Raw genomic sequence first — 14,543 nt, forward strand, 5'->3', positions numbered from 1 at the left:
ATACAAATATTTTCAAGACTGATTTACTGTCGCTGATAGTTTGCAAACTCCCTTCAACAATCCCACCCCAACTCTTTTTTTTTCAGTCAACCTTGTTTTTTTACCCACAGGTTATTCAGTCTTTGTCCGTCATCCTGACAACTTCAATATTCTTCAAAAATGATGTCCATTTTTTGTATTTCAGTCCATTGCCAGGATGAATAAATAAATAAATAGAAAGCAATAAATACATAAATATTGTTTTACTTTTTTTGTTTGTTCATTTTTCTTTAAATAAATACATATTTATTTAAGGTTTTTTAAATGTTGGTAGTTAAAAAGACTTTTCCATTGTCTTCGTCCAGATCCCAGTGAGTTAAAGTCCGTATTTCCACAGATGGGCAAAGAAATCACAAAAAAACTGCAAGAATGAGTGTCTTGTGTAGTGCATATGGCACGGCCCTACTTCTTCTTGCTCTCGCTGACAGGTGAGAAGATGTTGGAGGTTTGCCCAGCACCCGGCCTACAGCTCTTCTCCAATATTTGTCCTGAACTTTTCCACAAGACAAGAAGTCACTTTGCAAAGTGTAATGGGTGACATTAAAACTCTCCGGACTGACTGGGAACCAAAAAAAGCGCCACTGCGGAACTGTGGGCGGAAAAGCGGCAGGGAGAAAAAACGACCGGGCTGTAAGGGCCTCCGAGAGCGTGCTAGGACCCCTCTTCTTCAGCTTGAGCTGGGGCGTAGTATCCAGCCAGCTGCCTGAAGCGCGGTCCCCAATCGCTGAGGTACGAAAAGTCCTGCTCTGAGGTGGTGGACAACGTGCGGATGGAGCTTAGCGAGAGAGCCGGCGAGCTGCTGCCCTCGAAAGCGTAAGTCTGGAACGAGTCGTAAGGCGGCACCGATAAGTCCGCGTCCGCCTGCTCAACCTTCTTGCGAATGTAGCCTTTGAAAACCGAGAAGTCGGCCGGCCCGCCGTCTCCTACCACTCTGTTTTGGATCCACTGAGGGACGGAGCGCAGGTCCGGACCTGAATCCGAGCTTTTGACCTCTGGAAAGTCGTAGAGGCTGCGCAGGGCGCTCATGTCGTACGCCTGGGTGTCTTGCTCGCCGCCGCCCTCGTCGTTGTATTTGATGACGTTGTCGCGCATGTCCTCCTCGTCTTCGGACATGCGCTGGCCCTTCCTGTGACGCTTGAGGGTCAAGATCAGCAGCACCAGGACTAAAGGAACAATGAGAGACAAACAAGAGAGACACTTTATTTGACAGATGATAACATGAGATTAGAATGGACCTCGTGTTATGAAAAATCAGAAGATTTTTGAAAAACTTTTGAAATATAAAAGTTCTTTGTACGGAAGAGGATTAGGGCCAAGCAATAATAAAAAAAAAAATAAAACAATCTCGAGGTTAAAGTTGTTAAATTTCGAGAAAAAACTAATTAAATTTCGAGAAAAAAGTCGAGATAAAATGTTGAGAATAAAGTCATTAAATTATGAGAACAAATTCATTAAATTACAAATTTGTTCTTGATAATTTAATGACTTTTTTCTTGTAATTTAATGTCTTTATTCTTATAATTTCATGACTTTATTCTCTACATTTTATCTCGACTTTTTTCTCAAAATTTAACATTTTTCTCATAATTTAACAAATTTGTTCTCATAATTTAACAACTTTTTACTCATAATTTAATGACTTTATTCTCATAATTTAATGAGTTTATTCTCAACATTTTAGCTCGATTTTTTTCTCAAAATTTAACGACATTTTTCTCATAATTTCACAAATTTGTTCTCATAATTTAATGACTTTTTTCTCGTAATTTAATGACTTTATTCTCATAATTTAATGAGTTTATTCTCAACATTTTATCTCGATTTTTTTCTCAAAATTTAATGACATTTTTCTCATAATTTAAAAAATTTGTTCTCGTAATTTAACAACTTTTTCCTTGTAATTAAATGACTTTATTCTCAACATTTTATCTCGACTTTTTCCTCGAAATTTAACAAGATTTTTCTCATAATTTAATGACTTTATTCTCATAATTTAATGACTTTAATCTCAATATTTTATCTCGACTTTTTTCTCAAAATTTAACGACATTTTTCTCGTAATTTAATAACTTTATTCTCATAATTTAATGAGTTTATTCTCAAAATTTTATCTCGACATTTTCTCAAAATTTAACGACATTTTTCTCATAATTTAACGAATTTGTTCTCATAATTTAACGACTTTTTCTCGGAATTTAATGACTTTATTCTCAACATTTTATCTTGATTTTTTTTCTCAAAATTTAACAACATTTTTCTCATAATTTAACAAATTTGTTCTCGTAATTTAATGACTTTTTTGTCGTAATTTAGTGACTTTATTCTCAACATTTTATATTGACTTTTTTCTCGAAATTTTACGAGTTTTTTTTCGTAATTTAACGAGTTTATTCTCAACATTTTATCTCGACTTTTTTCTTGAAATTTAACGTTTTTTCTCGAAATTTAACAACTTTAATCTCGAGATGGTTTTATTTTTTTATTATTGCTTGGCCCTAATCTTCTTCCGTATCTTTGTACTATTAAAGTTGAAAAAGATAATTTATTGGAATTTACCTTCGAAAACATAGTGAACTTTCAGAAGTAATGAGGAGTAATTAATTTTTAAAAAAAAAAAAATATATATATATATATATATATATATATATATATATATATATATATATATATATATATATATATATATATATATATATATATATATATATATATTATTGTTCAAAGGTTTGGAAAAAATTAAATTGATCAAAAATAGCAGTAAATAGATTTTTAATTTTACATAACATTTCAAATTTTAAATAAATTAACTTTCTATTCATCAAAGAATCCTGAAAAAAATGTATTACCATATTCATATGAAGCAGCACAACTGTTTTCAACATAATAACCATAAATGTTTCTTGAGACGCAAATCAGCATATTAGCATGATTTCTGAAGGATCATGTGACACTGAAGACTGGAGTAATGATGCTGAAAATTCAGCTTTGATCACAGAAATAAATTACTTTTTATTATATATATTCACATGAAAAACAGCTGTTTTAAATTGTAATAATATTTCACAATTTTTACTGTATTTTTGATCAAATGAATGCAGCCTTGTTTTAGACTTCTTTTAAAAACAACATAAAAGGAAGAAACATTGTGGAAATAACATGGTTTGCAAAAATCACTTCATGACATTAACCTCACAATGCAAATCTTGTCCACAGCAGTGAGGAAACTTAACTAAATGAACCTTTGACTCTCATTTAAAAATCATAACATTAGAGGTGAGCTTTGTTAACATGTCTCAACATCACTTTTCATGATAAATTATAACACATTAATACAGTTTATTTAACATGCGCAAAGCCTACACATGTGTCAAGCATCGCAGTTTCCAAGAAAATTGCTTATTAGAAAACCAAATTGTCTCAAACAGGAAAAGGAAAATCCATTAACCTCAAATTGACTCTTCAGTAAACAACTGAGCCGCTTGTACAGCAGAAGTCGACTTCTCTCAGTGGATCACACCACAACACGAGGAGGATATTAACAAACAGATCCTGGCACCGCATCGCAGCTAGGGAACTTATTACAAACCACATCTTAATTTTAATGAGAGACTTGTCCTTTCTGTAGCATTTCAACTAGTGCATCACAAGAACAACACTTGAAAAAAATAATCTCACAGCAATTTCTATTACAACTGACCCTTTGCTAAGCTCCGCCCATTAGATTAGAATACTGCACACAGCAACAGCTGCTAAGACAGGATTGGTCAATAACATTCTAAGGCGGAGTTTGTGAAGGATCAATCGATTGCATTATTCATTAGCATTTGAGCCTGCTATTAAGTGATATATCTGCCATCCCAATGTCTTCATTTACTAACAATACATGATTGAGAGGAGACGTGTAGAAAGGATTACAAATAAATGAGACTTTCACAAAGCTTTGCCGCGAGGTGGAGTGCAGATATGAATGAGGAATTAAACATGAACTGAAAAGGCAAACAATTGAGATGGATCATTTAATAAATTAATGAGTCGGAAAACAAAAGCGGCATCTCTCTCAATAAACCAATGAATCCTTAATCTGAGCTGAATTATGTTAATTAGCGTCTGCGTTTGTGATTGCATACTGTCTTTCGTACATTTGATCTGTCAGTGCTGTTTAAATAAACACAGAACCGGAGGAAAACTCACTGCAGCATTCACAGATATGGCTGGCTCTTTGAGGTCATAGAAAAGTCCAACCAATTACAATTTGGGGAACACTGATGCATTTGATTTGGATATCATGTTTGGAAAGAAAATGTCTGACCTAATTCCATCTATGCATCTGTTTTAAGTCTCCTAAAAGTGGAGACAAAAGCAGCGATTTAGCAATGTAGGTTACTACGCTTGTGGAGGTTTTGAGATTGACTGTTCAAAAGTAGCTTGCATGCACAACAAATCTCTTAGTTACATCGCGTTTACTCTGTTAGTTATGATGAAAGAATTCGTTAGTTTGCAGAAATCGAGTTGCAATGACAAGATCCCTGCTTTCATGGGCTCAACAACATGTCTGTGATCGGCTTCAATGTACATCACTGCAACCTTTCATGCCACGATCTAAATATAATCAACACTTTTCATGATTAGTTAACCTTGAGAGCTTTAATAGTAAAAACGTGCTAAAAGTTTTCGAGAGAGTTAATCATGTTATACTTAGCTATGTTACACTGAAGTCTCACAGCAGACATGCCCCTTAAAACAGAGCGTTCAAATAAAGGGGCTAAAATCAGGTAGGAAAAATGCCTTTTATTTCTAAATTATGACATTTTATTATTTCGAAATTATGACTTTTTTGATGTAAAAGGCATACTAACATTATAACATTAAACATTATAAAACAATAAAACAATGCAGTTCATGACCCCTTTAAAAACTTCATGCATACACTCTAAAAAATGCTGGGTTAAAAACAACCCAAGTTGGGTTGAAAATGGACAAACCCAGCGATTGGGTTGTTTTAACCTAGCAGTTGGGTTAAATGTAACTCAACTATTGTTTAAAAATTACAGTATTACTTACCTAAAATGAACCCAAAATATCTTGAAAATGAATATTTATTAATATGTTTAATAAATGAACATTTTAATTTCATTTCATTTTAAGTCAGCCATATAATCATTTTCAAATAATAGTTGTAAATAAAACTACCCAGCAGGTTGGGCAAACATTTAACCCAACTGCTGGGTTAAAACAACCCAATCGCTGGGTTTGTCCATTTTCAACCCAACTTGGGTTGTTTTTAACCCAGCAATTTTTAGAGTGTACATAACTTATACCTCAAATCATGTTCATTTTCTAAGCAATCAGATGATTTTATGGTCCAACAGACCAGAATAAACTGTAGAGATTAGAAATATAGAGACATTTCAGTAATAAACCACCTAGCAACACCCTAGCAACCACATAGCAACATCCAAACAATCAGCTACAACACCATAACATTGTAGCAACAGGTTTTCTAACACTCAATGTAAAATGTTTACAAACAAAAATTATGGAATAATTATTATTTATCCATTTATGTTTATTACTATGTTCTTAAGTTCGTGTGCACTGTGCTATGCTGTAGTTTTAATGCAGTGTCATGTTCACAACATCACTGTGTTTTATGATGATGTGGAATGAAGCGTGCGCTGTTCAATTTTGTTGTCTGCTTTTTGCTGGACAGTACATCGACATTTAATTAAGTCTTCTGTCATCGTTTGGCTCTCCATCACACAGCTCACATAATATAAACAGTGAACATGCATTTTCATTGTTTAATCTTTAAATACTGTACTAATAACGTGCGGAAACTGCACCTTGAAAAGCGTTTAGTTTACATCACAGTCCCGTTGGTTACTAAAAGTCGCAAAACTACAGTTTCAATTTAAAAGCTGCAACGATACAAACTATCATGAAGCATAAGCTCGATGTAATGTCTGTGGCGCAAAGTTCACATTCAGTAAGTGATCATCTGAATATTTCATTAAGCATGTTTTCTCTGGAGGCACATGTCTGATCAAAGGCTATTCATTTTACATAATTATTAATGTTATAAGAGAGCCATTGTCTTGGCTGGCGTTCTAATCTTGAGAGCAAAACGTTTGGGGTCAGGGAAGGATTTCTTTCATCTTTCCTTTTGAGGACGAATGACAAGGATGAAAGCTCTCAGACAGCCATTTTGAGTTAAAACTGCAACAAAGTTCTTGAAAGTGCTCAAAAAAATCATGCAACATTTCTCAGATTTGCATTCATTTCAATGCAGGCTTTAATGTTCCTTTTAAATGTTCTTTTTGAGTTTGAAAAGCTCTTGCTCTAATTAACACAAGACTTTTTTTTCTAAATATATTCCAAAAATAGTAACACTTTAGATTAGGGAACACTACTAACTATTAACTAGCTGCTTATTAGCATGCGTATTACTAGGATATTGGATGTTTGTAAGATTAAAAATTCCCTGCCATGATGCCTGGGTGCTGCTATATATGTTGCTATGCGGTTGCTATGGTGTTCTAGGAAGTTATTTAATGGTGCAAGTCAAAAGAGTCCATCCTCAAGTCTCTGTGATCTTCTGGCTCGAGTTTCTGTGAGTCTGTGGATGAAAATCAGTCAGATCAGTAAAATACGCCCTTATTTTAAGGGAAAATAAAGTGTGCATTTTAAACCAGGGCATTTACACACACACACACACATACACACACACACACACACAAAACACAGAAAAGAAGATAGAACGATAGAACAATAGATAGTATGACAGATAGATAAAACAACAGAACGAACGAATGGTAGATAGATAGATAGATAGATAGATAGATAGATAGATAGATAGATAGATAGATAGATAGATAGATAGATAGATAGATAGATAGATAGATAGATAGGTAACACAACAGAATGAATGAGCGAATGAATGAATGAATGAATGAATGAATGAATGAATGAATGAATGAATGAATGAATGAATGAATGAATGAATGAATGAATGAATGAATGAACAAACGATAGATTGGTACAGGGGAGAGTTACACTGTAAAAAAAATCCCGTTGTTTCTACGGAAAAATACCGGCAGCTGTGGTTACCAGAACAATACTGTAAAAATGACCTCAAACCGTAAACATACTTACGGAGTTACATGTGAATTTTACATTTTAAATATGTATATTTAACATTGGATTTCAGTACACTGTAAAAAAAAAAAAATCCCAGTAAAATTTACGGTAAAATAACATATTTCATTAACTGATATAATGTTAATTTACCAACCTAATGAAGTACTAATATCTGTTTTGTATCTTTATAATACACTGACAGTCACCAAACACAGTGGTGATAGGAGTCACATGATGAATCAAAGTTCATCACAAGCAGCTTTTCCACAAGCTGAGGAGGACAATACTAATATATATAGAGGTGCACACAGTGTCATTCACACACACACTAAACACCATCATGGTAACATGCATGAAATTTTAAAAATGCAATAAACATTAATTTAACAACATTAGATGTAAAATAAAACCCTAATGTACATAACTGATTAGAAAAAAATGAGAAAAACTAAGAAGAAACAGTTATTTCAACAAAAATATATCAAATGTGAAGTGTCACGCAGGGAATTGTGGGAATGTCAATTTAGGTTTTTTCACTGTAAATTTTACAATGAATTGTTATTTTTCACTTTCAAAAACTGCGAATTTAACGGTATTTTACCGTAAAATTACATTAAATGTACCATTAGATCTATTACAGTTATTCACCGTATATAGTACGGAAACTTTCTGTAAACCAATTAACAGTTTTTCACTGCAGCATTTTTACAGTCTTTTACTGTTAAAATCACGGTAATTTTTTACAGTGTACATAAGCAAAAAATGCATTTAAGGACAAAAAATAAAAAATAATAATATATATATATATATATATATATATATATATATATATATATATATATATATATATATATAGAGTGCAGACTGCGCACTTGGAAGCTTGTTTTATGGATGGCTTTTCTGTTAGAAGGGAACACACAAGTGTATTAAAGTATGAGCGCATTATGAAGGCTCTAGCTGTGAAGTTGAAGCTAATTTTGCTTGCCGTGAACCATCCGTCTAACGCTGAGCTTTGCAAGCAGCTCCAACCATATGAAAACTGACAAAGCGGCATACAAACAAGGCAGAAAACGAACAACACACTCTGCCCCTTTCTGGAAATGACAAATGAATCTAATACGGTAATTTCCAATTCACAAGCCGTAGCCACACCTGGAGTTTCATAACTTCCCTTTCACATTTCACAGGACAGACCGGTGAGAAGTATTATTATTACTTACTACTGTTTATTTATTTTCAGCCAGCACTTTCTGTCAGTGTTCATCTACCCTAAACATGTTCAGAGGAGAAAAGATGGCAGGTATATTAATCTGCATAACTGCCTCGCAATAGGCCGGTCTGCAGTTGTTTACTGACCAACAAATGGCTAAAAAGAGCGAATAACGCCGGTGCGACTCCTCACAGAAGCGCACAGCTCCCTGGCTCTTTGATTCAGTATTTTCCCCTAAGTCTAGGAGAGATAAGTCTTTGACCAAGCTCTCCCTTCATGTTATTCTTCGATTCTGGCATGATCAAGGACTCTAAATGGCCAAGAGCCAGGTAAAGTGAATTGAGTTACACAGACTGCATTTGCAGTGTATGATGCATACTAAATGACACTCAGCATTAAAGTGGTAATTCCTGCGAAGACTACACGAGATGCATGCATACATACTAGTCTTTAGACACATTAGGGGATTACATGCATCGATTACATAGGCTGGTTTAGAATGAACAAGAATTGAATCACTAAAAGGTCACAGCACTTCTTTTTTTTTTTACCATACTTGCTCCATCTGGAATGAGCTACAAATCCAGACCCCCATCGTGGCCTACGCTCTCACAGTTGTACTGAAGGTATGGGGTGAAGAACCATATTATGTACCTGCCCTTGTGAAACATGTTGCGGCTCCTTGCCGTGCAGATGTTCGGTTAAGCGGACCTGACAAGACGGCTAATTTACCCTTGGGCGGCGGGTGGCCAGGACTCCCATCATGGCAGATGGGCCGTAATTGGGACGGATGTGTGCAGATGCCTTGCTGCGCCCAAATGGATTTATCACGTCACCCTCAGAATGAACTGATGGAGGGGTTGTTTGTTTGAAGGTAATTAGGCAGAAATTTGTTTTCATTCCCTCCTTATCATGCCACAAATTGATCTAACAGGAAGGGTGCGGTGTTCAGGGAAGGCTGTGATCAGGAGGGACACCCTCTTCCCTTCAACGTCATGAGATCTATCCGATCTGTGCACTCGGAACAAGAGGAGACATTCTCACTAGAGTAGAAATGACTGGACTAGACTACAATAGAATAGAGTCTCTTAAACCATAAGCCCACTATGAATTGAATTTCCGATTCCATAAATGAAATAAAATTAAAAAAAAGAGAAAAGAGAGGCTGTGCAAATTGAATGTAATCAGAAGCCAGAAACTATGCTTTCAAACATCTAAGGTTTTGAACAACTAGCATTAAACTTTCATCCGTTTCTGCCTTTCAGCTTCACTGTGCTGCTTCAGTTTTAATTGATGCTCATTTCAGAAGAGGATCATATCCTTTGGGATGACAATTAAATTGAATTATTTATTAGAGATCAATTTTGAGGTGCTTCGCTCACACATTGAAACTTATGACAAGATGACCGTTCAACACGCCCCCTACTTTTTGGCACGCCCCTAAATTACTATCCGCCCCCTGCCTTTTGGCATGCCCCCTAACTTTCAGCATGCTTGCTATCTTTCAACATGCCCCCTACATTTTGACACGCACCTTGGATTTTGACACACCCCCTACCTTTCAACACACCCCCTACATTTTGACACACCCCCTACCTTTTGACACACCCCCTAACTTTTAGCACACCCCTTGCCTTTTGACACACCCCCTACCTTTCATCATGCCCCCTACCTTTTGACACACCCCCTAGCTTTCAGCACGCCCCCCAACCTTTTGACAAACCCCCTACCTTTCAGCAGACCCCTACATTTTGACACGCCCCCTACCTTTCATCACACCCTATACCTTTCTGCACAACCCCTTACCTTTTGACACACCCCCTACCTTTCAGCAGACCCCTACATTTTGACACGCCCCCTACCTTTCATCACACCCTATACCTTTCTGCACAACCCCTTACCTTTTGACACACCCCCTACCTTTCATCACGCCCCCTACCTTTTGACACACCCCCTACCTTTCATCACGCCCCCTACGTTTTGACACACCCCTACTTTTCATCACGCACCCTACCTTTTGAAACACCCCCTACCTTTCAGCACTCCCCCTACCTTTTGAAACACCCCCTACCTTTCAGCACTCCCCCTACCTTTCATCACACCCCTTACCTTTTGACACACCCCCTACCTTTCATCACACCCCCTACCTTTTGATACACCCCCTACCTTTCATCATGCCCCTACCTTTTGACACACCCCCTACCTTTCATCACGCCCCCTACCTTTTGACACACCCCCTACCTTTTGGCACAACCACTACCTTTCATCACGCCCCCTACGTTTTGAAACACCCCCTACCTTTCAGCACTCCCCCTACCTTTCATCACACCCCTTACCTTTTGACACACCCCCTACCTTTCATCACACCCCTTACCTTTTGACACACCCCCTACCTTTCATCACACCCCTTACCTTTTGACACACCCCCTACCTTTCATCACACCCCCTACCTTTTGATACACCCCCTACCTTTCATCATGCCCCTACCTTTTGACACACCCCATACATTTTGACACACCCCCTACCTTTCATCACACCCCCTACCTTTTGGCACAACCACTACCTTTCATCACACCCCCTACCTTTTGAAACACCCCCTACCTTTCAGCACTCCCCCTACCTTTCATCACACCCCTTACCTTTTGACACACCCCCTACCTTTCATCACACCCCCTACCTTTTGATACACCCCCTACCTTTCATCATGCCCCTACCTTTTGACACACCCCATACATTTTGACACACCCCCTACCTTTCATCACACCCCCTACCTTTTGGCACAACCACTACCTTTCATCACACCCCCTACCTTTTGAAACACCCCCTACCTTTCAGCACTCCCCCTACCTTTCATCACACCCCCTACCTTTTGAAACACCCCCTACCTTTCAGCACTCCCCCTACCTTTCATCACACCCCTTACCTTTTGACACACCCCCTACCTTTCATCACACCCCCTACCTTTTGATACACCCCCTACCTTTCATCATGCCCCTACCTTTTGACACACCCCATACATTTTGACACACCCCCTACCTTTCATCACACCTCCTACCTTTTGGCACAACCACTACCTTTCAGCACGGCTGCTACATTTTGACACACCACCTACCTTTCGTCACAACTCTTACCTTTGAGCACAACCCCTACCTTTTGACACACCCCCTACCTTTCATCACACCCCCTACCTTTTGATACACCCCTACCTTACATCATGCCCCTACCTTTTGACACACCCCATACATTTTGACACACCCCCTACCTTTCATCACACCCCCTACCTTTTGGCACAACCACTACCTTTCAGCACGGCTGCTACATTTTGACACGCCACCTACCTTTCGTCACAACTCTTACCTTTGAGCACAACCCCTACCTTTTGACACACCCCCTACCTTTTAGCACAACCTCTACTTTTCGGCACACTTCCTACATTTCATCACGCCCCCTACCTTTCAGCACACCCCCTACCTTTCGACACGCCCCCTACTTTTTGGCACAACCTCTACTTTTCGGCACACTTCCTACATTTCATCACGCCCCCTACCTTTCAGCACACCCCCTACCTTTCGACACGCCCCCTACTTTTTGGCACAACCTCTACTTTTCGGCACACTTCCTACATTTCATCACGCCCCCTACCTTTCAGCACACCCCCTACCTTTCGACACGCCCCCTACTTTTTGGCACAACCTCTACTTTTCGGCACACTTCCTACATTTCATCACGCCCCTACCTTTCCACACACTTCCTACCTTTCAGCACATCCCCCAACTTTTGACTACCTTTTGAAACAAGTTTGAATCAATTAATTTATTCATTCAAAATCCCTAACTAAAAGTATGAGCAATAATGATAGTACTGCTTGACTGAACAAACATGGCTAATTAAACAGAAAGGATAGGCTTCTGATGACCCACACACAACTTATAAATGATTTACAGCAGGAAAGATGAGCAACAGGGAGGAAAAAAATGCTCAGCTGACTGAGAACAATTCATGTCGCATACTTTCCCATGATGAGCGACTGCAGAACACAGAGAGAGAGAGAAAGAGAGATGGAAAAAGCTCTAAGTGGCGAGGAAAGAAATAAAGACAGATATACTGAGGCCAGAAGAAAGTCATAAAACTTTCAGCAATGACAACAGAACCGCAGTCCAACGGCTCTTCTACATGGGAACTGGAGTGCCGTGGATGTCTGGAAAGGCTGCTCTATTTAAAGAGCTCAGCGATCCGCGGGGACAGCGGTGCTGATGCTGCTCTTTTGCGAGCGAGGGCTGTATCCGTCCCAAGCTTCCCTTAACTCACCCGTCCTCTGCTAGAGAGGCTGGATGTCATTCACATAGGCCTATATTGTGTGTATGTGTGTGTGTTTGCTCTGTGTGAACAAAAGCTTTCATACTCTGCCTCATAGAGGATGCACAACTGCAGTCAGTGAGCAAAGGATGCTGAATGAAATATTGATCAGCTTTCATGTCATTCTAGTTTTGTTTTTTGCCTCCTGCCACATTTAGACCAAAGAACAAGGTTTTAAAGAATGATGATGGGCCATTAAAAGAGTTACAGCGGTCGTGGAGGTAAATATGATATGTGTGTGTGTGTGCAAAGGCCGTTCAAATGTTCAGCGCTTGCTCGACTCTATAGTCTGCTGGTCTCAATGCACACTACTGATGAAAGGTTTTATCAATTGCTCCATAAATGCAGATATTAATGCTCAAATACGCATTGTCAAGTGGATGTACTTGCATCTTCAAGATCCACCAGCCACCTGGTGATCTGTGTTTTATTAAAAGTGAAATGATATTGACGAGTGAACCTTTCATTCATTCACATCACTGACCCACATACAGTATATATGATATACACGCTTTATATAAATGCTCAAGAAATCTTCTGGGATATCTACTACTTAATATCTAAAGACAGCATACTACAAATAATAAATGCAGGAGTGTGTAAATATTTCGATAAATGTCAATAAAGTGTGTAAAACTTTTGACTTGTTGCATTTATTCATTTGGCAGATGATTTTTATCTAAAGCGAACAGTGAATTCAAGATATACATTTTTCAAAAGGATTCAAACCCATGACCTCTGCGATGTTCTACCAGTCAAGCTACATGATGTTGGTACTCAATACGCTGTCAAATCTGTCACACTGTATCAAAGCTATAACCGTAACATAATATTACATGCATACAGCATGAGTCTGGTGTGATAGAATCACATATCAACTCGGTCTGTAAAAGTTATTCATCTCGCAACCAGCAAAAAACAAACAAACAAACAAAAAAAAAAAATGTAATTTGTGTGGTATCCAAGTGAGGATGTGATGTAACTATCTGTAACACAGTGTTTACAATCAACAAACTCCACCCAGAAGAATTGCGTAAAAAGTACCTAGAAAAGTAGTTCAAGCTCAAAAGGACAATCTGTGCAACACTAAAATACATGCTTTACTTAAAGGAGACCTATTATGCCTCTTTTTACAAGATGTTAAAATGTCTCTGATGTCCCCAGAGTGTGTATCTGATGTTTTAGCTCAAAATACACCACAGATCATTTTTTATGTTAAATTTTTTGGGGGTGATGAAAAACACACCATTTTTGTTTGTGTCCCTTTAAATGCAAATGAGCCAGTGCTTCTGGCCCCCTTTCAAGAAGAGGGCGGAGCTTCAAGAGCTCATGCTCCAGCATACTGGCAACAACAAAACAGGACAATCTCACGCACTGAAAATGTCAGAAACTGTCAGTAGCGGTGTTCAGCCTCATAGGTTCTAATCAGAGTCGAGAGACTCAAGAAGAAGTGACAACATGTATAATGCAGCAAGATATTTCTGAATGGTTAATTGATGAATTTGTGTAGTTGATGTGGAGTTAACTTTCTTCCAAGTCATCATTTAGCATGTTCTGTCATGATAATCTATAAATCGCTGTACAGGTGCTGTGTGGGGACTGTTGTAAAATGCCTACAGAGCCAGAGAATAGATGCTGCATGGAGACAGAACAGTTATAGTCTAGTTTAATTACAGTTACAACTTATGTTGTCATCTTGCTTTTATGACATGCTATTGCATTTGTTACATGCTGTATTGCAATTTGGTGAAAAGACATTGTAAAACTCCAGCTGCTACAGCGAGGATACAGAAATAGCGGA

At 38.0% G+C, this 14,543-nt stretch overlaps 1 protein-coding gene across 1 annotated transcript in view; it reads right to left on the reverse strand.

Moving 5' to 3' along the window:
* Positions 1-690: 690 nt before the first annotated feature.
* Positions 691-14,543, reverse strand: part of LOC137010751 (cadherin-22-like) — a 120,274-nt gene continuing 106,421 nt past the window's right edge. The window contains exon 11 of the mRNA XM_067373035.1: positions 691-1,202. Within this exon, the coding sequence (XP_067229136.1) occupies positions 691-1,202 (512 nt within the window). The remainder of the gene's footprint in view (positions 1,203-14,543) is intronic.

This window comes from Chanodichthys erythropterus, chromosome 21 (genome assembly GCF_024489055.1).
Source record: "Chanodichthys erythropterus isolate Z2021 chromosome 21, ASM2448905v1, whole genome shotgun sequence".
NCBI lineage: Eukaryota > Metazoa > Chordata > Actinopteri > Cypriniformes > Xenocyprididae > Chanodichthys > Chanodichthys erythropterus.